This window comes from Indicator indicator, chromosome Z (genome assembly GCF_027791375.1).
Source record: "Indicator indicator isolate 239-I01 chromosome Z, UM_Iind_1.1, whole genome shotgun sequence".
Classification (NCBI taxonomy): domain Eukaryota; kingdom Metazoa; phylum Chordata; class Aves; order Piciformes; family Indicatoridae; genus Indicator; species Indicator indicator.
The window spans coordinates 60,141,033-60,165,701 of record NC_072053.1 but is presented as its reverse complement, the minus strand read 5'-3'; the positions used below and the strand labels follow the sequence as shown (position 1 = coordinate 60,165,701).

Sequence of the window (24,669 nt, the reverse complement as noted above, 5' to 3'; positions counted from 1 at the left end):
TAAATACCGCATGTGTTATCAAAGAGATAACAACCATCTGTATGCATCATATGATATTTCCAACATGCCCCCCAAGTAGTAAAGATATGAATATATGCAGTGAACTATAATTCAGCAAGAAACATTAGTTCAATATGCCAGCTTTCAGAAGATGCTCAGCACATTTCAATACAGTTCTCCAAGAGTCAAAGCCCACCGTAGCTAAAAATACTATTGATTTCAGCAATGCAAAATATATTGCTGAGAGTTTTTGTTAGTGTTTCAGTTATACTACACATTCTGAAAATTTGCTGGGAGTTTGACTGTTAGAGCACTGCTGTGGGAACTGGTGGAATCCCTATCAACTGAGATTTCTTAAGAAGAGGATATACAAATAGTTATCAGGAATGGTCTCTCTGGTGCTAGAGAATGGCCCAGCTAAGGGGACTTTGCTAACTAGCTGACTTGCAGGTACAGTATGTTGTTTGTTTGAGAAAGAATGACAGAGAAGTTAATCATGGTTAGAAACAAAGAAATCAAAGGAAATTTGAAAAAAAAAATCTATTCAGCTTGACTTCACTTGCAAACTCAAGGCAGGTCCTGATACTTGGTCTGCAATTCAGCAAGAGGTGGAAAAATTTGCAACTCAGAGATGCAATGTTCCCAGATCAGCTTGTTACTGATACCCACCTTTCTGTATGTATGCTAAATCTGCCTGTCCTATTTTCACTAGCGTACTGTCAACTGTGCAGTCTTGGATTAGAAGATTCTTTTAAGGATTCATGGAGCTGCAATTTTCTATGTTCTTTTGTTTCTGTATTTTCCTTCAATCTACAAGTAACCTAGAAATTGATTCTCGAAGCATATTTCAGTGAGAAAAGCCTATTGTTAATAAGCTCTTGTGTAGTACTTTTCATTCACAGATCTCAAATAGCCTTATAGATAGCATCCTGTATGTTTTCTGAGCTCTATCCTGCACACCAGATCCTTCTCTAGGCAATTAACTACCCCACAAAAATTTTCTGCTTTCCCTGAAATACTTGATGAGTGTTAGGTACTGCAAAGTGAAGTCCACAGTAACTGAATAAAACTGTAGACTTACAAATTTCAAGTTAGCATTCAGTATTTTTATGTAAAATATGAATATAACCAAAAGTTGATTAATGCATGATTTAAATTATTTTATATATTTCAAACTGTCATTTATCATTACAAATAGGTAGAATGTAAATTCTACCTTTCTTTACCTTGAACATACTTGATACTAACTCCTGTAGCAAAAAAGGAGCTATGTGAGTATAACAAAAAAACCAACATAGAACACTTTGATAAATGGGAAGAGAAAATGTGTAATACCCATCAAGCACAAGAACATTCAATATTTATGATTAAAGATTTCTTCTGCCCTTTTTTTTTATGGAAACAGATAACTCTCATGAAGATTTTAAACTATTCTGCTGTAGGTAATAGCATGGTCTTTGCACTCTCCGTCACATGAGTAATATCATTAAAATTAATATGTATGGCATGAAAAAAGAATCTGCATTAAAAAAAAAACTAACAAAATTTAAAGCAGAAAAATATTAGTGAATGACGGATTTTAGAAATATGTACTTACCTACACAATCTCCATTTGCATCCTGCTTATATCCCATGTTGCACTCGCATCGGTAAGTAGAAAGGGTTGGTATACAACGCCCATTTAAACAGAGATTGGGATGGTGTTTACAGATATCTATTGTCTGATTGAGTATTGCTAAAAATAAAATGAGAATATGAGGCAAATAGTAATATTTTCTAATAGAAGTAAATATCAAGATTAAACTTGGCTTCAGAAAATATGTTATAAGGTGCATAAATACATGCACCAAATCAAGTATTTTTTCCAAGCATTTTCTGTTAATAGGACAGTAAATTAACAAAACAAAATAGTTCTCATAAACAAAGAACACATGAAGCAAACAGTCTTAGTTACAATATACCATTTATGTATGTAGTCTGATAAGATTGTCAGTGGCCTAATGAATAAATCATAATGTGGGTAAAAGCTGAAGCAGTCTGTCTACACATTTTCTATTTTTGGTGTATTTGTCTTAGTGATACTCCTTGCATTTTATTAACTGTATGGTTCCAATCCTAGACACGTGCTAACACATGTTGAAAGCAACTTTACCTATATGAGAGTTCCCTCTGAATGTTACTCATCTTGGGCTTTCAGTCAATGTAGTGCTCCTGTAGAGCACTAGTACATAGAGAGGTATTACATTTGGAAGAGCAAGGAAAGAGAATGGTTTAACCTCAGCTCTGATAGTTTTTGGAAAACACTTAGAAATTTGAGGCTTTGTTAGTGCTAACCAAGACAGACCAGTAAGGACAGCACAGTCTCAAGGAAGAAAAAGATCTCTGTGTCTGAACTCTTGCGGGGAAAAAAAAAAAAGGGGGCTCCTGAACTTCCAAATGTATCAGCTGCAGTCTCTCAAATATGGCTGAACACAAAGGCATTTTTCCATGTTAAGCAGCCCATATAATTTCCAGATTAAAAACTAAGGAAAAAATAGAAGGAATTCAAAAGAGAGAGAAACAGGACAGAACAATACAAGTACTTACTTAGCCCTGTAATTATTGGGCCATTTCCAGTGGGACTTTGACCACCTGCTCCGCCTACACCTGGGGAGAAACCATTGCTTCCAGGGATGGGAATGAATCCTGCTCCTCCTGGGCTATAGCCATTGCCATTGCCACGTGGAAGGAAACTGTTTCCTCCTGTCCCACCACCACCTCTGGAACCACCTCCAGCAGGAACACCATCCATACAAAGTCTGCGGTGTTCATCTATTAAACAGGAGCATACAGAGAAGCATAAAGTAAATCAACTTCTCAGAGTCAGCTTATGAGGAAGACACAGATATTTCTATGTATGCTACAAAAAAAAGAACACCAGTTCCTTGTTTCTTTGATATTATGTGTTCCTTCTTCCACTCCTAAACTCAGGCAGATCCCATGATTGTCACAGGTGTTACTTAAGGAAGGACAGTAAAAACAATAAAAGGAAATACTGTAATTTACAAATATTTGTTGAAACTTTTTTTATTGATGTGCTGCCAGCAGCACTCTAACTCCCTGGTCACTCAGTAATCTTGATACATAGATAAACTGAGAATACATTTCACCATGGATTTGTATTATTGCTCTATGAGAAGAGTTGAAAGAACAAATGAAATACTGACACATTTCTAGTTCAAAATATGCCAAAATTTAATGGAACAAGAGAGCAGCTGTTCCTTTAAATAAAAATGAACTACAGACCCTCAGAGTAATTTCCTCTGAGCTTTACCACAAAATCTTTCCCGTTTCTCAAGAACTATTTCCAAAGTCAACAAAACTACATTAAAGAAACTAGTCCCAAACAATCACAACCAGAAAAAAATGGTTCACAGATGGTGCATCACTATTAAAAACACAAGAATGAATAATAATGTAATGCTTATTTTCCATTTAGCCTACATTTTAAAGCAGTTTAAAATATTCCACTGACCTCAAAACCAACTAGAATGGACAGCAAGAAGGAGAAAACAAGCCAATCAGCCAACAAGCCACTCACCAGATCCTCTGACAGGACACATTTCTGGAACAGGCCCAAAGGCCCAGCACCGGCCAGACTCACAGCAGCACTGTGTTTTGGTGTGCCTCCCAGGAAGCTCCTGTGCACAGTGACCATTCACTATACTGGAGAAACAAGTACCTGCCCTCCGATCTGGAATGACAGCATTACAGAATGGTAGGCATTGGAACTGACCTCTGGAGATCATCCAGTCAAACCCTGCTGCTAAAGCAGATTCACCTACAGCTGGCTGCACAGGACCACATTCAGGTGGGTTTTGAGAGTCTCCAGAGGAGAGTCCACAATCTCTCCCTGCTGCCTGTTTCAGTACTGCATCACCCCCAAAGTAAGTAATTTTTTCATTATGCTTATATGGACCTTACTGTGTTCTAGTTTGTGTCCATTGCCCCTTGCCCTATCACTGGGCACCACAGAAAATAGTCTGGCCCCTTCCTCTTGACACCTGCTCTTTAGATACTTATAAGCATTGATAAGTCCTCTCTCAGTATTCTCTTTTCCAGGCTAAATAGCTCTAGGTCTTTCATCAGCCTCTCCTCATAAGAGAGACGCGCCAGGCCCCTAATCATCTCTGCAGCCCTCCATTCTGGGGAGCCCAGAACCGGACACATGACTCCAGATGTGGCCTCACTAGGGCAGAGGAAAGGGAGAGGACAAACTTCCTTGAACTGCTGGCCACGAACTTCTTAAGGCATCCGAGGATACCCAGAACTCCCAGAATCATGAACTCTTACAATTTCTTCCCCTTCTGCAACTCATGTTCGGACAAAAACGTTTATAATTTTGTATTAAAAACCACAACAAGAACAAATACAAAAGTACTCCAAAACACACATCACCAACTCATTCCTAATGTTGTTTTACTGCTGCGTCACGAATTTGCGGTAATGCTAGTCTTGCATTAATCCACCATGCAATCTCAAAGATTGCTCAAGAAATAAGAATGGTACAAAAGATACAAAGCAATACAAATGGAGATGAGATAATATCTAAAAATCCTACCATAGCAAAAAACAAGACACTGCATGTAACAGCAACATCAGTAAATTAACATAAGTAAATTTTCCTTGGTGTAGATGTATCTGACTGAAAAAAATGCTATCCAGTCTGCTCTGCTCGGTAGACTGAATGTACAACAGCATTTTTAGTGCCATGTGACAATTACTCTATATAAATACTTCATTGTTTATTATATTTTAGTTCCCTCAAGGAAAAATCCTAAAGAAAAGTGCAAGGAATTTGGAAAGACATTGTACTAATTACAATACCTGAGCACACCAAGAGATTTTGGTTAAACACAAGTATTTATCATAAACTGGGAAGAATAATTTCTATTAGTAAGGACTACATTCTTCAATATTTTCAATTCTAGAGTATATAAATTATACCCCAATACTATAATCATTTGAGACCAAAGGAACTTTCAGCCACATTTTCACTTAAGGCAAGGAGACTGACTCAAAGGCCTGCCTTATCAGACTCATGCATGTGATTTGTGTACAATTGGGTTTGCAAGCTGACTTTAGAAAGCAGGTTGTAAACCGCACCAAAATCCACAGAATTTTTTATTATATTGGAAATCATAGGTTCTGTCATGGGTTGAATTCCCATTTGATGTTGTTATTCAAAACCATCCTGCCACATGCCAGCTTCAAAATTAAATACTGGCTGGAGCAAAGTACTACAGGGTTTGAAGTTCGGATTGTAACATGAGAGGCTTCCCGTTCTGGTTCGTGCTTTTGGGTTCCAGGTTTTGGGTGTTTTAAACAGGGACGGTAGCAAGATGGGTGGGAGTAGGGTAGCATGCTGATTTTGGGTTTCTGTTTTATGATGTTTCTTTTTTCTTTCGTGCATTTCACTGTGCTTTTTCTACAAGAAGGCTAAGCTAAGGTAATCGTGCATTATGATCATGTTGTCTTATTTTATATTAAACTCTCATCTCACTCTCTTTATCTCAACCTGGAGTTTTGTGCATTATTTTTCCCTTACTTCTGCATTGGGAAGGGAGAACGGACAGGTCAACCCATTTACTGTGTATTAACCTGATACAGCTCTTACTATTCCTGAAAAGCTGACTACACTGTGCAAAAAAAGATTTGTAGGTCTTGTGTTGCTTACACCACTTATCTGTAACTCAGAAATCCCTGTAGAATTCCTACCCCTTTCCCAACATGAGAACAAAGTACCTTGAGATGTCTAAAATAAAAAGAACTACCTGGGACACAGAAAAGACACTACTACTAGCAATTGTTTATGTTTTTTTATACATGGTACACAGTATTTTTAGTTAATTCACCAGAATGGTTTATTACATCTGTTTGATACATGCAGCTGTATAGAAGAAATTACCATGTGTAAAAATAAGCATGCATCTTTTTTGTCACACAGAAACAGGTTTTAAATAAATTTTCCTGTAAAAGCTGCAATTTTACTGAAAGTTCTCAAGTTTGAACTTGAAATACCAAGTAAGCATAAATGTTTGCTCCATTAGAACCAAAGAGAGTTTAGGTTTTGTTTTTATCAAATGACGAGTTACATCTCAGGCCTCAGCTCTCAGGCTACAATCCAGTCAGCACAGAGGGATCCACTCTCTGCATAAAGATGGTTGCAGCGGCAATCATCAGAGAAGGAGGATGTTAAGAATTTTAAGTATCTGCATAAAAGATGTTAGTGAGCTAGCATATACTGAGGTCATGAGGGTTGGTGGGGGTGGAATGCTAGATAGTTGGGACAGAAGTTCTTCTGCTGCTATGTATAAATTCCCTTAATAACCTTGACAGCTCTAAGAGCTTACAGGGTGGAATACTTACCAATACAGCGCGAGCCATCTGCAGATGTAACATAGCCCTGTGGGCAGACACAGAAATAACCTCCCAGGGTGTTAAAGCATTCATTGCCTTCACAGATTCCTGGGATGATGCTACATTCATCAATATCTATCCAAAAAGGAAAGCAAATAGGTTCATCAGCAAGGCACTTGGACACATTGTAATAAAAAGAAGGAAAGTGAGTTTTTCTGAAATTAAGTTGTTATTTAATTTGGATTGAATAACATATTGCTAGTCTCTGCATACTGCAAATAATTTTACCATCTAAGGGAGATTTCCTTACATGTTCAAGGAGTGCACCACTTCAAGCTGAAGAGTATGAGAGCAGTCTGGGATTTCCTCTTACTGAGTGCCATCTCTAGGAAGTACAGAACAGCTACAGTGCAATACCAAAACTCACATCCTGATTTTTTTCACTGAAGGAAGTAGGATAGTACAGCAGCCGAGCATGACAGCTCTGGGCTTCTGCAACCACAGAAGTATTGCTCATCTGATCTGACTGCTTTCTGTCCTTCCAGTGCTCCAACTGCAAACAAGAATTGTGGCTAAGCTCTTCAAAGGCAACCAACTGTTTCACTTCTACATTTCTTTTCAGGTATTTTTAATCCATTCAAATGTTTCTGATAACTAAAAGCAGTGGTCTGAACACTGAAACAATTTAATATGCGAATACATAAAAAGGGAGATGTCATCAAGCTGATGAATAAACTCCTGTATGTAACAAATGGCTGCTAGCCATAGGAATAAGCAGTCTGACTGTATTTCCAGAAATGTGAGGTACAGCAGAGCTGACTGGAATGGAGGAATTACAAGCAAAAAGAGAATTAAAGTAAAGACTGTGTCATGACCATTTATACAATCAAGTCATTTTATGTAACCACTATATTCTACAACTATGACAATCTTAGACTACGAATATTTTTAGGGTCATTTTAGTAACCTAATTTTGCTTTTAGGTGATCTCTGTACACTGGCTTCTCAAGTGGCTTCTAGTGACTGTGAACTGTAGCCCAGGTTTAACACAGGAGGCATTCTGAGAAAACATGGGAAAATGTGGGCCAACTTTCTAACTAGCTTGAGATGTGTTACATTTTCCAGTTGGAATAATACGATACCATATGTTTGGTGTGGCTTGATGAAATCGGTAGCCACAGGTAGAAGACTTTGGCTTAACTTGTTTGTAAAAAATCTGGATGAAGCGTTGATTTAATTAGCTTTCATCCTGTGAAATTAAAATCAAACAAAAAAAAGGCTGTTGAACCCTGACTGGCTCATGCCAAATAATGCAGGAGTGCATGACAGAAATCATCTTGTGATGACACTGAGAAGACCTTCATATTCCTTGTAAGAAAACCTTAGGACCTGTACAGACCATTCATTGCAGATCTATCAATTCCATTGACCTGTCACTGTAGAAATTCTCCTGAGATGAATAACTAACTAAGGAACAAACTTCAGCAGGACTTATTTCTTAGGGAGCTTTTATGTGATGTATATGTCTCCCTTGTGACAATTCTCCACACCAAACACTCAGAGTGCCAAAAAACATAACTCCCCATTCTGTGAAGGTTCACACAGAAAGGACTCCCTTTAAATATAAATCTACAGAGGACATTGAAGCACTAAAAGGAAAATCAAGTTTTGCCACAAGGACACTAGCAATGTGAAGACTGTTCTTTGCAAAGTGAAGGTGTGAATACAACACTCCCTCTCTCATGTCATTTGGAATGCCACTGTAGAAAAGACAATTTACCCTACATGTAATGTCTTCAAACTTCCTAACTATGCCACACATGCAAGCATCCTGGGGCCTCTGTTGTGTGCTTTACACTATGAAGCACAACCAGAGGAAGTGAATACATTATTTTTTTAATAAGGCTATTCAAGTATTTCAGAGGACACAAAAAGTTCAAATTTTACTTTAAAATAGTTACAAAATGATAACAACTATTCCCCATGACTCAGACATCTGCTTAAATATGTACAAACTAAAGTGTTATTTTCGCCAAACCTAAATATTTCTAAGAAAAAATACTTCCACTTCAGTCTTCACGGTTACCCACTTCAGAGATTCAAGACTTCTACATGATGCTGTACATCAGAACTAAATAAATGCCCAGAAAATCTCTGAAGTCTTGCATTAATTTATTCTATTAAAGACAATATATAGAGAATGCAGTGAACTGCTTATCATCTGATTTAATCCAACGAAATGAAACTATGCGTGTAAATCAAAACAACTGGAACTGGCTTCAGGCCTTGTCGAGATCTTTCATGCAGTACAGGTCTTTCACAACCCCTAGGTCTTTCAAACGTGAATACTGTTTTGTGTATTGTACACAGTCTGAAACACCATGTTAGAAAGACAGGCAAGAAAACTAGACAAAATAAGGACTGCAGGAAAAGCTTACTGTGGTGAAGGCATCACATGCCCAGAATTATGCCCCCAGATACCAGCAAACTTGTCCCAACATGTTCTGGGAAGTCCCCCCCTTTCACCCTCCTTTCAGAAGAGGAGGACAACCTGTCTCCTAAGGGGTAAACAACTGCATGCATCCATCTCATGCCATGCTTATGCTCTTTCCGTCTAAGGGCATAATTCTAGCTTCACCTTTTCCATAGGTCGAAGCAGGTTGTTGACGAGTGTGCCTATTGGCTAGATCCAGCCTCGAGAATCTATAAGTATTACTCCATTTGTTTACTACTTTTCTCTCTCCTTTTGCTTTCTCTTGCTTTAGCCGAGCCACAGAAACTCGGCAAAACCCCAAGTCTACTCAATCCCACATGCAAGCATACTAGAGGCCTCTGCATACGGACAGAAGCCAGCTCACCGAGCTGCTCGAGGAATCTGCAAAGGAGATCTCTTTGCCAGCATCGTATACCCAGTCGAAAGGACTGAGGAAGCCCTGAGAGAGGGTAAGATCAGCCCAGTCGAAAGGACTGAGGAAGCCCCAAGAGAGCATAAGCTTTAACCCAAAGGGGATGGACCAAGCCCGAGCCAGGCAGTCCAGATCTGCTGCAGCCATAAGCAGCCATAAGCAGAAATGCATCTTGCATAGCCCCCACCATTTGTGGGAGAGAAAAGGAGCCGTCACCACTCAGCAAACCCTGTATCGTCAGGGCAAAGCACCCGGGATTTCCCTGAGGGAAAGAGAGAGCGAAAGATAGCCTCTCTGTTGAAGGCAAAGACTGTAATTTAAATGGAAAGCAGTCGCCGATATTCGGCAGAGTCAGCTCACTTCGAGCCGAGCCGAGAGGGAAGCGTCGCTTCACTGCACCCCCCACTGAAACCCGCCTACCGGGAGCCGCTATCCCGATCACGAGGGCTGACCCCGAGAGCCCGGCCCCGCTGCGTGGAGAACCGATCCTCCATTCAGGGAGCCGCTCCAACCCCGCTACGGCAAACCGCTGGAGGCGGAAAGCAAATCGCCCCTCCCCGCAGACCACGGGAGGAGAAAGCAAGCCTTGACCCCACCCACAGAGCTGGGGGGGAGAAAGAAAGTTGCTGCCCGGGTGGGAGCAGCCCCGGGCAGAAAGCTGGCAGCGAGACAGCGTAATCCAGCAATTTGTCTCGCTACACAGAAAGACAGAATGTATCTTTCCATGTGTACAACATTCAGTAACATTCTATTCAAAGCTCCCGCGCATAGCTGCCTGATATTCCCAGATTAACTTGCCTCGTGATAATATTGTAAATATCTCTGTACATAGTTGCAAGCCACAAGCGTCTTGTCGAGTCTCCATCTAGTGGACAAGCGGCAGAACTGCACCCTTTCGTTCCCTTAATTAGAAATCGATCCTGTAAATATTCTAATTGGGTATAGTTGTAAATACTAAACCAATTATGGACTATATTGTTACAACCGTGCATACGAATCAATATATATAAGGTGATTAATTGAATATTCATAATTATAATAATTAACAAATAATAATTTTCATATTTCGTATTTCATAATTCATAATTAATCACCATCCATCCCTATTAATCCCCTTCTCCACAACACTGACTTTTCCTGGAAAGTTACATTGTCCTGACAGATGTTTCTGGATGCTCATCCAAGAAAGCTCCCTTTTTTTACCATCCCTTGAAACATAATTAAATGATGCATGTACAAACAGGATGGCACAAAGCCGGTAGCAACTGCCACCAGTGATACATGACCAAGTTAAATATAAGAATCCCTGAGCTAGGAAATAGTTGCCCAGCATTTTCAAAATATGTGTTTCATTCTGTTACTCTCATAAAGAGTGGGTCCTAAATCTGGTAGGTTTCATAGCACTTTGTATAAAAACCTGAATACTAAAACCAGCACACACTTGAAACTAAGCTTCCCCTTCATTTTCACTCTGGCAGAGCTAACTGCCACTTTCCTTCTATCAAAGAAACCTAAATTCCAAACTAGTTGGTCACACAGTGTAAAGGCCACTGGGGTAATGAGTAGAGCTTGAACTGCAACTGAACAGTTGCACAACACAGCAGTGAAAGGTGCATAAAGGAAGTAGTTCACCACTTCTGTAAAGCTGGAGTACATTGACCATCCTACTCACATGGCTAATTGCACAAGAATTTAACACTCTCTAGGGCTCTTGCCCAAAAATGACAGGTAGCTAGGAAGGGAGGAAGTACCTTTCTGAATTCTAGGCAGTAACTAGAGTGGATTGAAGACTCCACAAGCTTCTCCATGCAGAGACATAATCATTTTTAGCCAATTAACAAGGAGACTCTTCATGGAAAAATAACTTTCTTACTGACAGGAGCAGTACAAAGTCAGCTGGGTTGTTTGATTCACTAGTTTTTGAACTAAATCTGTCTCTCCTTCCCGCCTTCTTGGTTCTTGTACATACAATTTTTTTCAACAAGATCTCTGTTACATCTGACTGGAAATTCTGAGACTTTAACTCAGGAACAGTTATTTTTAGGGTGACTGATTGAAAAAGTTACTTCATTTCCTCCTTTCTCCCTCTAAATACATAAATTCATGGTCTCAAGGAAAATGTTCCCCGGATTGTAAGACAAATGCTTTTTTAAGGGTGAATAAGATTAGTGGTGTGAATGGCTGGGCTTCCAATACTGCACACAAGAGGATAAACTTGGTCTCAATATAAGAAACAATTTGAATGATATGATGTAAACTCTGCAGGTGTTGAGTATTAATAGGTGAGCTTCTGCCAAAAAAACCCAGCCTGGCTATCTGTCATCCACATGTCATGACTTTTACTGCTACAGTAAGTAGGATTTTGTGAATAACTAAATAAAAAGTACCAGAAAAAGGGCTCTGCTGAGTTCTGAAAAATGCTTCCTTGAAAATAGTTTTAGTCTACAGTAATATCTGGTATCTGAGTAACAGTGAAATTAAATTCTATACTAAAGCATGAAAACCAGAAATGGTTGTGTTTCCTTTAAAAGGGTCTTTCAATTTCAGTAACACATTAAAAAAATTAAAAAGTAGTCAGCCTGTCATATAGCTTTGTGTCAATTAGCGTTGATGTATAGCAAATGTATCTTTTCAGAAGAGCATCGGAAGAATCCTACCTCTGAGAGTACTTATGACTGTAAATGGTACCGTAACTATATTTAGCCAAGTAGAATTTAATTCCTGAAAAGAAAAATTCAGTATATTCATAGAATCATAGCATCATAGAATGTTTTGGGTTGAAAAGGACCTTTAGAGTGTCCTACATCCTTGCAGTAAACAGGGACAGCTTGACTGAAAGAGTTGGGGCTGTTCAGTCTGGAGAAGAGAAGGCTCCGAGGTGACCTTATTGTGGCCTTCCAGTATCTGAAGAGGGCCTACAAGAAAACTGGGGAGGGACTTTTTAGGATATCAGGTAGTCATAGGACTAGGGGGAATGGAATAAAGCTGGAAGTGGGGAGATTCAGACTGGACATGAGGAAGAAGTTCTTCACCATGAGACTGGTGAGAGCCTGGAATGGGTTGTCCAGGGAAGTGGTTGAGGCCCCTTCCCTGGAGGTGGTTAAGGCCAGGCTGGATGAGGTTCTGGCCAGCCTGATCTAGTGTGAGGTGTCCCTGCCCATGGCAGGGGGGTTGGAACTAGATGATCCTTGTGGTCCCTTCCAACCCCGACTGATTCTATGATTCTATGAAATAGACCAGGCTGCTAAAACCTTAAATGTTTCCAGGGATGGGGTATCTACCACCTCTCTGGGCAACCTGTGCCAGTGTTCCACCACCCTCATCATAAAAAAATTTCTTCTTCTATCTATTCTATTCTAAATCTACCCTCTTTTAATTTAAACCATTTGTCCTACTGCTACAGGCCTTGCTAAAAAGATCATCTTCCTCTTTCTAATGAGCCCTTTTTAAGTACTGAAAGGCTGCTGTAAGGTCTCCTTGGAGCCTTCCCTTCTCCAGCTGAACAACTCCAACACTCTCAGATTTTCCTCACAGGAGAGGTGTTCTATCTCTCTGATCATTCTTGTAGCTCTGCTCTGGACTAAATACAACAGGTATATGCCCTTCTTATACTGAGGATTCCAGATCTGTACTCTATACAGTACTCTAGGTAGACTCTTATCAGTGTTGAGCAGTGGGGCAGAATCACTTCGCTTGACCTGCTGGCCATGCTTCTTCTGATGCAGCCTAGGATGTGGGTGGCCTTCTAGGCACAACAAGCACACACTGTTGTCTCCTGTCCAACTCTTCATCTAGCAGTAGTCCCATGTCCTTCTCCACAAAGTTGTTCTTAATCTCTTCATCCCCTTGCCTGGATTGATACTGGGGATTGCCCCACCCAGACACAGGACCTGTGTGACCTCATGAGGCTCACACAGAACAGTTTCTCAAGCTTGCCCAGGTCCATTCCCATGGCATCCTATCCCTCAGGTGCATCAACCACAACACTCCACTTGGTGTCAACTGCAAGGGTGCACTTGATCCCATTGTCTATGTCATTGATGAAGATATTAAACAGCACTAGTCCCAATACAGACACTTAAGGGACACTACTTGTCACTGAGGTCCATCTGGACATGGAGCCACAGACCACCACCCTCTGGATGAAATCACATAATCAATTCCTTATTCATCAATTATAGATCAAAATTTCGAGGCCAGAAAGAGAAGGGGTTCAGGGTTTTCTTTTATTTAGTTGAGACATCACACTAGTGCTTTGGATATATGGAATTCAGTACAATCCTCTTCCACATTCCTTGGATCCTTCTGTCACTTACACAGTAGTGGAAGGAGTTGTCCTAACTAGTGTGAAAATCTATAAATCAGGAATATAGAAATGCTTATAAATAAATCACTAGCACTGAACAAACCCTGAGTTGGATTAATTTCAAAATAATATCTTGCAAAATAGCCTAATCCACCTGGTTACAGTTCTACATATGAGGGCACAGACACAGTTACACACACACATAGCTGTTCTCAAGTGCTTTGGAAGTCCCTTATACTCTCTTTACTGTCATGGTACGGCCATGACATGGCCCAATACAAACCCAGACAGGCCCACTCTCTCCCCTCCTTCCCACAGAAAGACAGGGCAATGTAGGAAAAAGAACAAAGGGGACATGATTCCTGCCTGTCTGGTAAACAAGATGTTTATCTGCGGTGAGAGCACATAAACTAACCACTGCTTCCCCAGAAACAAGGTCTTTGTTTCTGCCTTTTATGGTTACAGCCTGGCAGAATGCCTTTCCATTGGGCAGCTACACGTTAGCTTCAGTGCCCCATTAGACCAATTGATCTCTGGCAGTTTGTATACATACAAGTGACTTGGAAGTCACCTTTGCCTTGCTGCAAGCCTTGCCCTGCTTAAGCCTTGTTTTCAAGCCTACTTGGACCCACCTTGTATAAGTTGCCTGGAGTTGCCCTGTCCTGCCTTGAGCACCTGGTCCAGCGCCTGGGTTGAAGCCATGAGCCATACACAGCAAGCCGGAGAAGCCACAAGACTAGAAGCCAGACCCACCTAGCCTGCTTCCCCTTCCCACCAGAGTTGTGCCATGCCTCAGTTTACCCAGGAACCAAGCAAGCACCTATTGTGAAGAGCGTTGTTAACTGCCTGCCATCTGCTGAAGCCAGACCAGCCTGGGACCATGCGGTAAACTCACCTTGCCAGCAATCTGCCATTCCCGCACAGTACAAGAGCACCCCAAAGATAACACAGCAGCAGCAGCATCCCCCCATGTGGGTAAAACCAGCTGTGAGTAATCAATTCACTGCCCTTTGGATTTAAAGGTTCTTATCGAGCCTTCCCCCACTGTAATTGAGCGCTATCTGCTCTCAGGGACTTTCTCTTTCCAAGTTATTGCCTCCTAATTTGCATTAAATTGTTTGTATTTTGCCCTAAGACTGCATATTCCCATTGTAAATATATATTCCAACCATACAACGATCCTATTTAACAAGTTTTGGCAATTTTCATTAATAAAGGGTTACAAATATTTTTATTAATACCTGTTTGCCATATCATTTATTATTGTTGAAAGGGTAATTAATAATTCCCTTTCACAGCATTTAATGATACACAATTTCCACTAATTTCTGAAAAGTCTGTGTCAGTAAATGGTAGTCTAAAGCTGAAAATAAATCTGATATGCCAAATACATGTCTTTTTACTCATTAAAGAAAATTTAAAAAATCAAAAACAAACAAGAAAACCAAACCAAAACACAAACAAAAAACACAGGAATATAATGCAAGCAAGCAGCAGTGCAGAGCAATGCTTATCATTTATCATAGTTCTAGCAAAATCCATTGTAGCATGAAAAGTGCAACATGAACATCCCCACGTATTGTACAGGAGAAAAAACGCTAACTCACAAAATATATCTGAACGTTTATGGACAAAGGATATAGCAGAAGCTCTCAAATCCCTCCTTCTTAAGTAGAAAACCTGCTCTCAAATAAAGAAGATATGAATAGTTATCATAAAATTCCAGCTTCTTCTTCTGAATACTGGAGCCTTGCCTTCTTACTGACTCCTACTTGGATTTTGTCCCTTGTAGCCAGCATGTAATATTTTAGCTGGTTTTCCACATTTAAGAAGTGAATAGAATACTACATATTGCAGCATTTCTACATGATGTTTTGAAAAAAAAAATCAATAAAACAATGAAGTTTCCATTAAATAACTTCTCTGTACACAGGTTCTAACTCATGGGAGACCAATGTCTTGTAAACTTCTCAATGGCCCAACCCACATATATAAACAATTTCAATTCACTTGAATGACCAGTCCCACTAACTTGAAATTTGATTGTTTGAAGCACTGGCTAAATTTTTATCCTATAAATCTCATACTGAGAAACAACTCTCACAGCGATAGCTTGACTTCTATTCCCTGCCCCATTCTTGGAATAATGTGAGCATGGTATTATGCTGGTACAATTCTGGCATTATTGTGAAATATGGAGAAACAGACAAGTAGCAGTTTCACTGTGGATTTTTTTTTCCCAGAAAAGTGGTACAAACTGGGCACTGCAGGTTATTATAATCAGTAATTGCTGGAATTCTATGACTAGGGAAGCTAGCAGGGAAGCCGTGACCAGGGACTAATTGGTACCTAACTTCTGCCACAAACAGAGGTGGCAGGGGCTTAGAAGAAAAAACGCCAGAGCATATGACCTCTTCTGCTGCAGGCTGCCAACAAAGCAGAAATTTAAATCCCATTGATTGCTGAACTATGAAATAACAGCAAATATTTCAAACTGCAGATGATGTTTCACTTCTTTTATGCATTGTCCCATAACCATCACAAATTTTTAAGCCGGTATTTGTTAAAAATATATTCCCCTTTTCCTGTGGATACTACCAAAGAGAACTGTTGAATAATATTGTTAACAATCAAAGCAAAGCTTTAGATAAGTCAAAGAAGCAGATTTCAAAAAATGCTTTAAGTTTTCAGAAGGAAGGAAACCTGTCACTGAATAAGTCGTTCTTCTGATATCAAAGCTGGAGGGCAAGTGGCAGGCAGAAACATAACCAAAATTACCTGCATTGTTTTGATCTCTACAAAGATGTCTATTTGTTGCATTTTAACTGCATCCTTGCTTGAGATGAGGCATCAGGTCTCCTTCAAATGGCGCTTTTCTAGGGTTAAGAGCAACTATTACGCAACTACCAAGTCTGATGCTAAAACATGTCCCTTAGCACCACGCCTATTTACCTTTTAAACACCTTCAGGGATGGGGATTCAACAACCTTCCTGGGCAGCCTATTCCAGTACTTGATAACCCTTTCAGTGAAGAAGTTCCTTCTTCTAATGTCCAATCCAAACTTGAGGCCATTTCATTTGTTGCTAGGGAGAAGAGACTGACATCTACCTCACTACAACCTCCTTTCAGGTAGTCATAGAGGGCAAGAAAGTCTCCCCTCAGCCTCCTATTCCTCAAATTAAACAACCCCAGTTGCCTCAGTTGTTCCTTAGAAGACCATTCACCAGCTTCACTGCCTTTCTCTGGACATACTTCAGCACGAGAATGTTTTTCTTGTAATAAGAGCCCCAAAACTGAACACAGTACTCAAAGTGTAGCTTTACCAATGTGATGAGTATAGGGACACAAACACTTCTCTAGTCCTGCTTGTCACACTATTCATGATGCATGACAGGCTGATACTGGCCTTCTTGGCCACCCAGGCACTCTACTGGCTCATGTTCATCCAGCTGTGACCCATCATTCTCAGGCCATTTTCTGCTGGGCAAATTTCCAGCCGCTCTGCCCCGAGCCTGAAGCCTTGCATTGGGTTGTTGTGAACTAAGTGCAGGCTTCCCCTCATTGAACCTTATTTAACTGGCCTCTGTCCAGATCTCTCTATAGAGCTTTCCTACCTCCAATCAGATTAACTGTCTCTCTCATCTTTGTATCATCAGCTAACTTACTGAGGCTGCACTCAATCCCTTCATCTCTTTGGACCCAGCCATCCAGCCAGTTCTTTCACCCAGGAAAGTATCCACCCATCCAAGTCATGAGCAGCCAGTTTCTCCAGACAATGCTGTGAACACAGCATCAAATGCTTTACCAAAGTCCAGGTAAGCAACATCCACAGCCTTTCCTTCATCCACTAAGTGAGTCACCTTGTCATAGAAGGAGATTAGGTTCATCAAGCAGGACCTACCTGCCCTTCATGAACCCATGCTGACTGAGCCTGATCACCTGCTTGCCCTGCGTGTGCCAGATTAATCTCCAGTTGGGCTTTGGCCCTTCTAATTTTCTCTTTGCATAGCCTCACAAGCCATTTGTAACCCTCCTGAATGGCCTGCCTCTTGATCCAAGAAGCATAAACTCTATTTTTCTCCCTAAGCAGCTACTAAATCTCTCTATTCAGTCAGGGCTGAATGGGCTTCTTCCATGCCAGCTCATCTTTTGGCACATAGGGACAGCCTATTCCTGTGCACTTAAGACTACTTTCTTGAACCGTGTCCAGCCTTCCTGGGCTCAATTGGCCCTTCAGGACTACCTCCCAAAGGACTCTGTTGACCAGTCTCTGAAATAGGCCAAATTCTGCCTGCTGGAAGTCCAATCAACCAAGAATTCCATTATTTCATGATTGCTGAGCAGAAGTTACTCTCTAACATTATAGTAAATATTGCAATTAATACTACAAAAAGTTCTAAACAGTCCAATCTGAGAGTCCTGCCAAAATAAACAGGTCTCATTCAAGAATACTGATTTGAATAGAACCCTTCCAATTAAATGTTTGCAACTGACAATAAAAATTCAAGATGAGTAACATCTGCATCAAGGACATTGATGAGGGGATAGAGAATCTGCTCAGCAAGTTTGCTGATGATATGAAACTGGGAGGCTTGGCTGATGCACCTGAAGGCTGTATGAGCATTCAGTGAGATTTGGACAGACTGGAGAGGTGGGCAAAGAGGAACCTAATGAGGTTCAACAAGGATAAGTGCAGAGTCCTGCACCTGGGAAGGAATAATAAACTGCACAAGTATAGGTTAGGAGGTGATCTGCTAGAGAGCAGCCCCATACAGAAGGACCTGGGAGTCCTGGTGGACAACGTTATTCACGGGACAGCAATGTGCCCTTGTGGCCAAGAAGGCCAATGGGATCCTGGGGTACATTAAGAACAGTATGTCCAGCAGATTGAGGAAGGTTCTCCTCTCCCTCTATTCTGCCCTAGTGAGGCCCCACCTATACTGCATCCAGTTCTGGGGTCCACAGTTCAGGACAGACAGGGATCTACTTGAGAAAGTCCAATGGAGGAGGGCTACAAGGATGATTAAGGGACTGCCTTATGAGGAAAGGCTGAGAGCCCTGGGCCTTTTTAGTTTACAGAGGAGAAGACTGAGAGGGGATCTAACAAATATATATAAATATATGAGGGTTGGGTGACAAGAAGGAAGGGACAGCCTCTTCTTACTTGCAGCCTGTGATAGGACAAGGGGCAATAGATATAAACACAGGAGGTTCCACCTCAAAATGAGGAGGAACTTCTTTACTGTGAGGGTCACAGAGCAGTGGAACAGACTTCCCAGAGAGGTTGTGGAGTCTCCTTCTCTTGAGACTTTCAAGATCTGGCTCAATGCATTCCTGTGTGACATGTGATGGATTAAATGGTCCTACCCAGCGACTCCTTCCCATTTGCCTCCATGGCAAGAAAAATCCCACTATCTCTTGCTGATGGTTACATTCCCATTCTGTTTCCCACAAAAAATTGAAGGTTTTACTAGGATGTGCTACCCATTTTATGCTTAGCCTTGTTCCTTACAAGTTGCCATGGAGTACAGGGTAGATGAAATGTCTTGGATGCAATTCTCCCAAGGAAAGGGACTCTGATTACAAATTTCCATTTCAGTCATTGTCTTTCGTAGAATTCCTCACACCACCTTGTGCCTCCTGGTTTCTCCCTTGAGCTCTCCTGCAGAGCTACCATACTGTTCCAGTGCTCTACATCTTTTCTACTGTACTACTGTCTTCAGGGTATGGAGAGATTCTTTTTCTCAGTGTCTCAGTAAGGCTCCTGGTGTTCCCTTACTTCTGAAATGGTTCAAATGGACCTGCTTTCCCTGTGAATGTGACTGCGCCCTGCAGCACCCTAAATCTCTATCCATATGTTGGATACCTATCATCAGTACATTCTTGTATACAGTTAAATAGCTATACACACACTTGGTGCAGACTCATACACAAGCTGCTTCTGTTCTCTCCTCAACCATGGCAAGAAAAGCACTATTTCTATGGTCTTTCTCTATTTGTTGCAAACTGTTTCTTGGAAGGTTTTAACAAGATATAGTCAGGCTTCCCCTTTAAAAACTCATGATGAGCATATCATAGTGTACTGAGAAGAAACTGAAACTAGTCAACATAAAAGCAGAGGGTGGATGACATGACCAGAGAAAATTACCTCTGGATATTTTTTTCATTTTCTTTCAGTATTACTTGCCACAAGACCGGATGTAACATTTTCACTCATAAAAAGTGATTTTCAAACTGATTGTATTAGTTTTTCTGTGAATTCTGTATTGTAGGCAAAACTAAGGAAAACAAAGATGACTTCTAAACCTGGCTACAAAATATGTATCTGTTTATTACTGAAAACTGACAATAAAGTAATCTGGTAACATATTTAAATTGCCACCTAATCACTTGCCTTGAACAAGCAGTCCTTTTATCTATGTAAACTGAATCTGAAGATATCCACTGCTCTTAACTGCATCAACCCGTTTTTGAATAAACTTCACCTATGCTTATTAAATTATACTTATTAAGCATGGTGTATTTGATTTTTCATCTAAAAATATATATATTTCCTATGCATTTCTACTTGCTCAAGCTCTTGCATACAAACTGTGCATAGCAGTAATTTATTGAATCTATTACCAAAACTGTCATGCTTTCTTTTCACATTGTTGTGAGTAGGCTTAAATATCTACGTATACCTGGATATTTTGTATATTGTTGAAAAACAAACCTAATAACTCAGTTTAGTTTCATGCTGTTTATGCACTCTTCATCAATAGTTCTGAATTCTGAAACAGGATAAACACCACCTTTACCCACACGAGTCAGTAATCAACGTTTATAAAGTGTTCTAGTGATTTACTTGACCACTTTTTAGGTACACTCTCTGACAAGATCACTTACCATCGCATTTTTGAGTTGTCTCATTCTGTTTGTGACCAGCAGGACACTTGCACTCATACGAACCTACTGTATTAATGCAATTTCGTCCTCGGCAGATTCCAGGGATAGCCTTGCATTCATCAACGTCTACAAAGACAAAAATAATGGATTACATGACATAGGATGCAAAATTTCATCACAGCTTTTACTTACAGACAGAGAGCTCTGAAAGTATTCTTAAAAATAACCCACTGAACCCCAGCACATTCCTCTACTTCAGCACCAGTATTAGATATGGCAATAACAGCAGTAACCTGACTCAGACCTTCATGTGTGTTGTATCTGAACCCATATAAACTAAAAATGCATTACATGACTTATGACCTACATAGCTTTAAATATTTAAGAAATGTCCTGAAGTCAAATCTGTACAACTTATTTTTGCTTTCCAATGCCTCAGTTTGTTCCTTACATAATTACCAAACATAGATTCTTATTCTGAAAGCATCTCTTCCTGTACATCTGGACTTCCAGATGTCCACTTTAACAATACATGCTAATTCTTTCACAATATTCTTTCTGGATAGAGGTTGGACAACTCAAGTCAATAGAAAATAGGGGCTATTTGACTAGGATGAGTTGTATGACAATTTATCTGCATAACTTTATTTACTGAAGTAAGAACTAGCACTAGAATTTCATGAACTTCTTTAGACTGGACTATCAATGTTAAATAAACACTCTTAGAAAATATACTGCTATTTTCACTTTACATCTTATTTGTATATTATTATGTGCTATTTCCAGTTCAAATTGTATTGGAGTTTTTGTTCCCCGCTGTCATTTGTTTATACATAAAACATCCTGTATTTCTATAGTGTTTTATACAGAACTATCACATGTCTTAACGTGTAAGTGCAAATAGACAGTTAAAGTAATATTAAGGATCATAGAGGTGAGTAACCACTGCTGAGGCAGATGCACACAGCACGGGGAATAAGCAGGAGGAGTTAGAAATCCATGTGTAGTCAAGGGGTTATGGTGGCAGTCACAGAGATGTGGTGGAACAGCTCACATGACTGGAATGTGGTCATGGATGGCTCTGTCCTTTTTAGGAAACACAGGTCAACAAAGTGAGGTCAACAAGGTGGAGTTGCTCTTTGTGTGAGGGAACAACTAGAATGTGTTGAGTTCTGTCCAGGGGTGGATGAGGGGCGAGTTCAGAGTTTGTGGGTACGAATTAAGGGGCAGGCTAGCATGACTGATACTGTTGTGGTGTTTATTACAGACCATCTGATCAGGATGATGAGGTTAATGAGGCCTTCTACAGGCAGCTGACAGCAACCTCGTGATCACAGGCCCTGGTTCTCATGGGGGATTTTAACTACCCAGATACTTGCTGGAAGGCCGACAGAGCCAGTCACAGTCCAGGAGGTCCCTCAGTGCACTGATGACAACTTCCTGACAGTGGATGAGTCAACTAGGAGAGAAATGCTAGTGGACCTGATACTCACTAACAAGGAGGGTCTGGCAGCAACAGTAGCAAGGAATAAGAATTATTTTCAACAGCTATTCAGCCAGGACTTCTTAGTGCAAAATAGTAACTGTCTGAAGAGAAAGGGTGTAGCTGAGAAAAATGGGCTGTTGAGGAATTCAGGGAGGAACTGAGAAAATATCCAACACAGGATTTCTGCCATTATGCTATTCCTACGGCCATGTAGCAGAAGCAATAAAGCACTTTCAAATGGAACATATAAGCTCTTCCTGACTGAACTCCTGGGTAGAGGGGTGTCTGAACAGCTACAATTCATGTCTAAGCAATGACCGAATGGAAACTGTTGGGGGGGAAAATAACAGGAGAACACCAAAACCCAAACTCAAACTTGCATTTTGATTGGTTTTGTTTCTCTAAAATTTTTTAAGCTATTCATGGTAATAATGCAATAACAATGCTACCACAATATTCTATACAAGCATATTACTCAGTGAACTTAATTCCAAAAAGGTGCTGAACAGCCATTTAAGACACAGCAATACTGCAACAGGCACACCCTTCAAAGAGCAGAAGCAACTTCATACTCAGTAGGTAAGTCTTGTCACACTGACATTCAATGCATATGCAAAGCATGAGCTACTTTCCAACAGTAAAGCTTGCAAGTTCTAATGATTTCAACCTGTTCATATCAACTCCCAAACCAGGCTATCTACTGATGTGAGTATTCACTCCAAAAATGCCAAGCATTCCAACCATGGACTGAGTGAGCCTGGTCTGATCAATTTATGACCGTTTTATGGAATGCCAAGGGGGTTTGTATTCCTCTGATAAAAGACTCTGTAAATCTGATGTCAGCAGCAGAAAGAAAAGTATTAAAATGCATTACCCAGACCCCTGTATTTGTTTCTAAAACTCTCAGAGAAAATATTTAATGCTAGTCTTATCTGGCCTTTCTATTTCATTAAAATGAAGTCTCCTTGGACAGGAACTACACACATGGAGAACAGCTGTTTCCTGAATTGCTAATACCCCTCTGTTAAATTTTTGTAGCACTGTCAGAGAGATCCATCTTGACCCCTTTATTTTCTTCTTCAGTTTGCCTCTGTGCAGCCATACTTGCTACTGTTATTGCAGCTTCTGTCTATGCAAAGCTGATACATCTACCACCATTTGCTCTCTCTACTTACATTAAGCTCTGCAGTCACCTTTCTCTGACAGAAGGAGTTTGGCACAGAAATTTTAAGAGTTGATTATATTTCCTTGCAGTATTGAAGTGTATTAGCAAGTACCTCAGTCCCAATTTATCTATTCAGCATACCCTTGTCTTCTTTCTACAGTTTCTACTCCTAACTGACTGTTGCAGGGGGTTTTGACCCCCTGTGAACAACATTGCTATATTGCTTTTTTCTAGAATTTTCCTACCTAGCTGTAGCGAAATCCTGTGTCTTATTTCTACAGACTCTGTACCCTAACATAGAGATGGAAAGGTAAACAGTATCTCCACAGTGTCAAGGGCTACATTCAATTCCCCCCTCCAATATAGTAGTCTGATCATTCAGGACAGAGGAAACAACATGCTATTAACATGAACACACCACAGAACTCAGGTTGGGAGGAATTACCAGTATTCAGAGCTTAAAAAGAACTGTCTTGACTGTTGGAAGCAAAAGCCATGGTTGTGTGGACACAAAGAAATTGTTTGTGTCTCCTTTCACATACAGAATATCTAACTTTACTTGGTGCCCTACCATCATCTTGTAACCTCACATGTGACCTCCTGTGATATAAATACAGTCAGATCTTCCTATATAGTAATAATGTGCCAAAAATGTAGCAGCTGTTGATTGCTGCTTCAACTCTCTTTGTTCATCCGTCAAACAAAGTAGACTGCCACATTGTTTCTATGCTTCCCACTGGGATTCAGCAATGAAGTTAACCGGATAATTTAAAAATATTTACTACATAGAAAAAGCTGGCAGAAAAAGAAGACATAGCATTGTGCACACAAGTGCTAAAGAGCTCTACTGATCTCTCACATGATTTAAATGAAGGCCCAGAAGCTATGCCAGGATCTGTCTGGCAGAGAAGTTTTAAGAATTTATTATATCTGGCCAAGATCTTTGTCATAAAAGGAGTTTAACTTGGATATTATAACCAATATGCATGCCTTCAGTACACGGATTCTGTTTATGACATAGTTAGGAAAAGAATGTCTAAATTATACTAAGCACTTCAAGATGAACAGTGAAACATAAGCTGTTACAATGCAGACAGAGGCTCATTTCTGACATAAAAGAATAAGCGGATTCAAGTATTCCTCCTTAGTATAATTTGGATGCCTTAAGCAGTGTAAGCACAGAAAAAAAACAGGAAAGGAAACATTTGCAACAAAGGAAAAGGAAGGGAATTATTGTTGCTTAAAAGTAAGTATTTTAAGTAAAATGGATGGTTTTGCTAAGATAATCCTGTGAGGAGTTCCACAGAAGTAAACTTGAGCTAATAGCTTCAATGGTAGTTTCAGGTCAACCATACTACTGTGTGAATGAGAAGTTAAGGAAAAATCAAAAAATACCACATTTAAATTTTTTAGAAATTAAAAACCTTACAGCATCTTGATGTTCTCTCAATTTTTAAACTCAAGTTCATAGAGGATTTTTAACAAGGACTCTTAAAAATGAGACCTGAATTAGAAATT

General features: G+C 40.1%; 1 protein-coding gene across 2 annotated transcripts in view; it reads right to left on the bottom strand.

The window, feature by feature from the left end:
* The window catches only part of FBN2 (fibrillin 2), a 202,389-nt gene that overhangs the window by 104,364 nt on the left and 73,356 nt on the right, over window positions 1–24,669 (bottom strand). For both annotated transcript variants that reach the window (XM_054397847.1, XM_054397848.1), the window contains exons 7-11: window positions 20,501–20,626; window positions 6,409–6,534; window positions 3,581–3,733; window positions 2,587–2,811; window positions 1,598–1,735 (exon numbers count right to left, since the gene is read on the bottom strand). In XM_054397847.1, coding sequence (XP_054253822.1) covers window positions 1,598–1,735; window positions 2,587–2,811; window positions 3,581–3,733; window positions 6,409–6,534; window positions 20,501–20,626 — 768 coding nt within the window. The remainder of the gene's footprint in view (window positions 1–1,597; window positions 1,736–2,586; window positions 2,812–3,580; window positions 3,734–6,408; window positions 6,535–20,500; window positions 20,627–24,669) is intronic.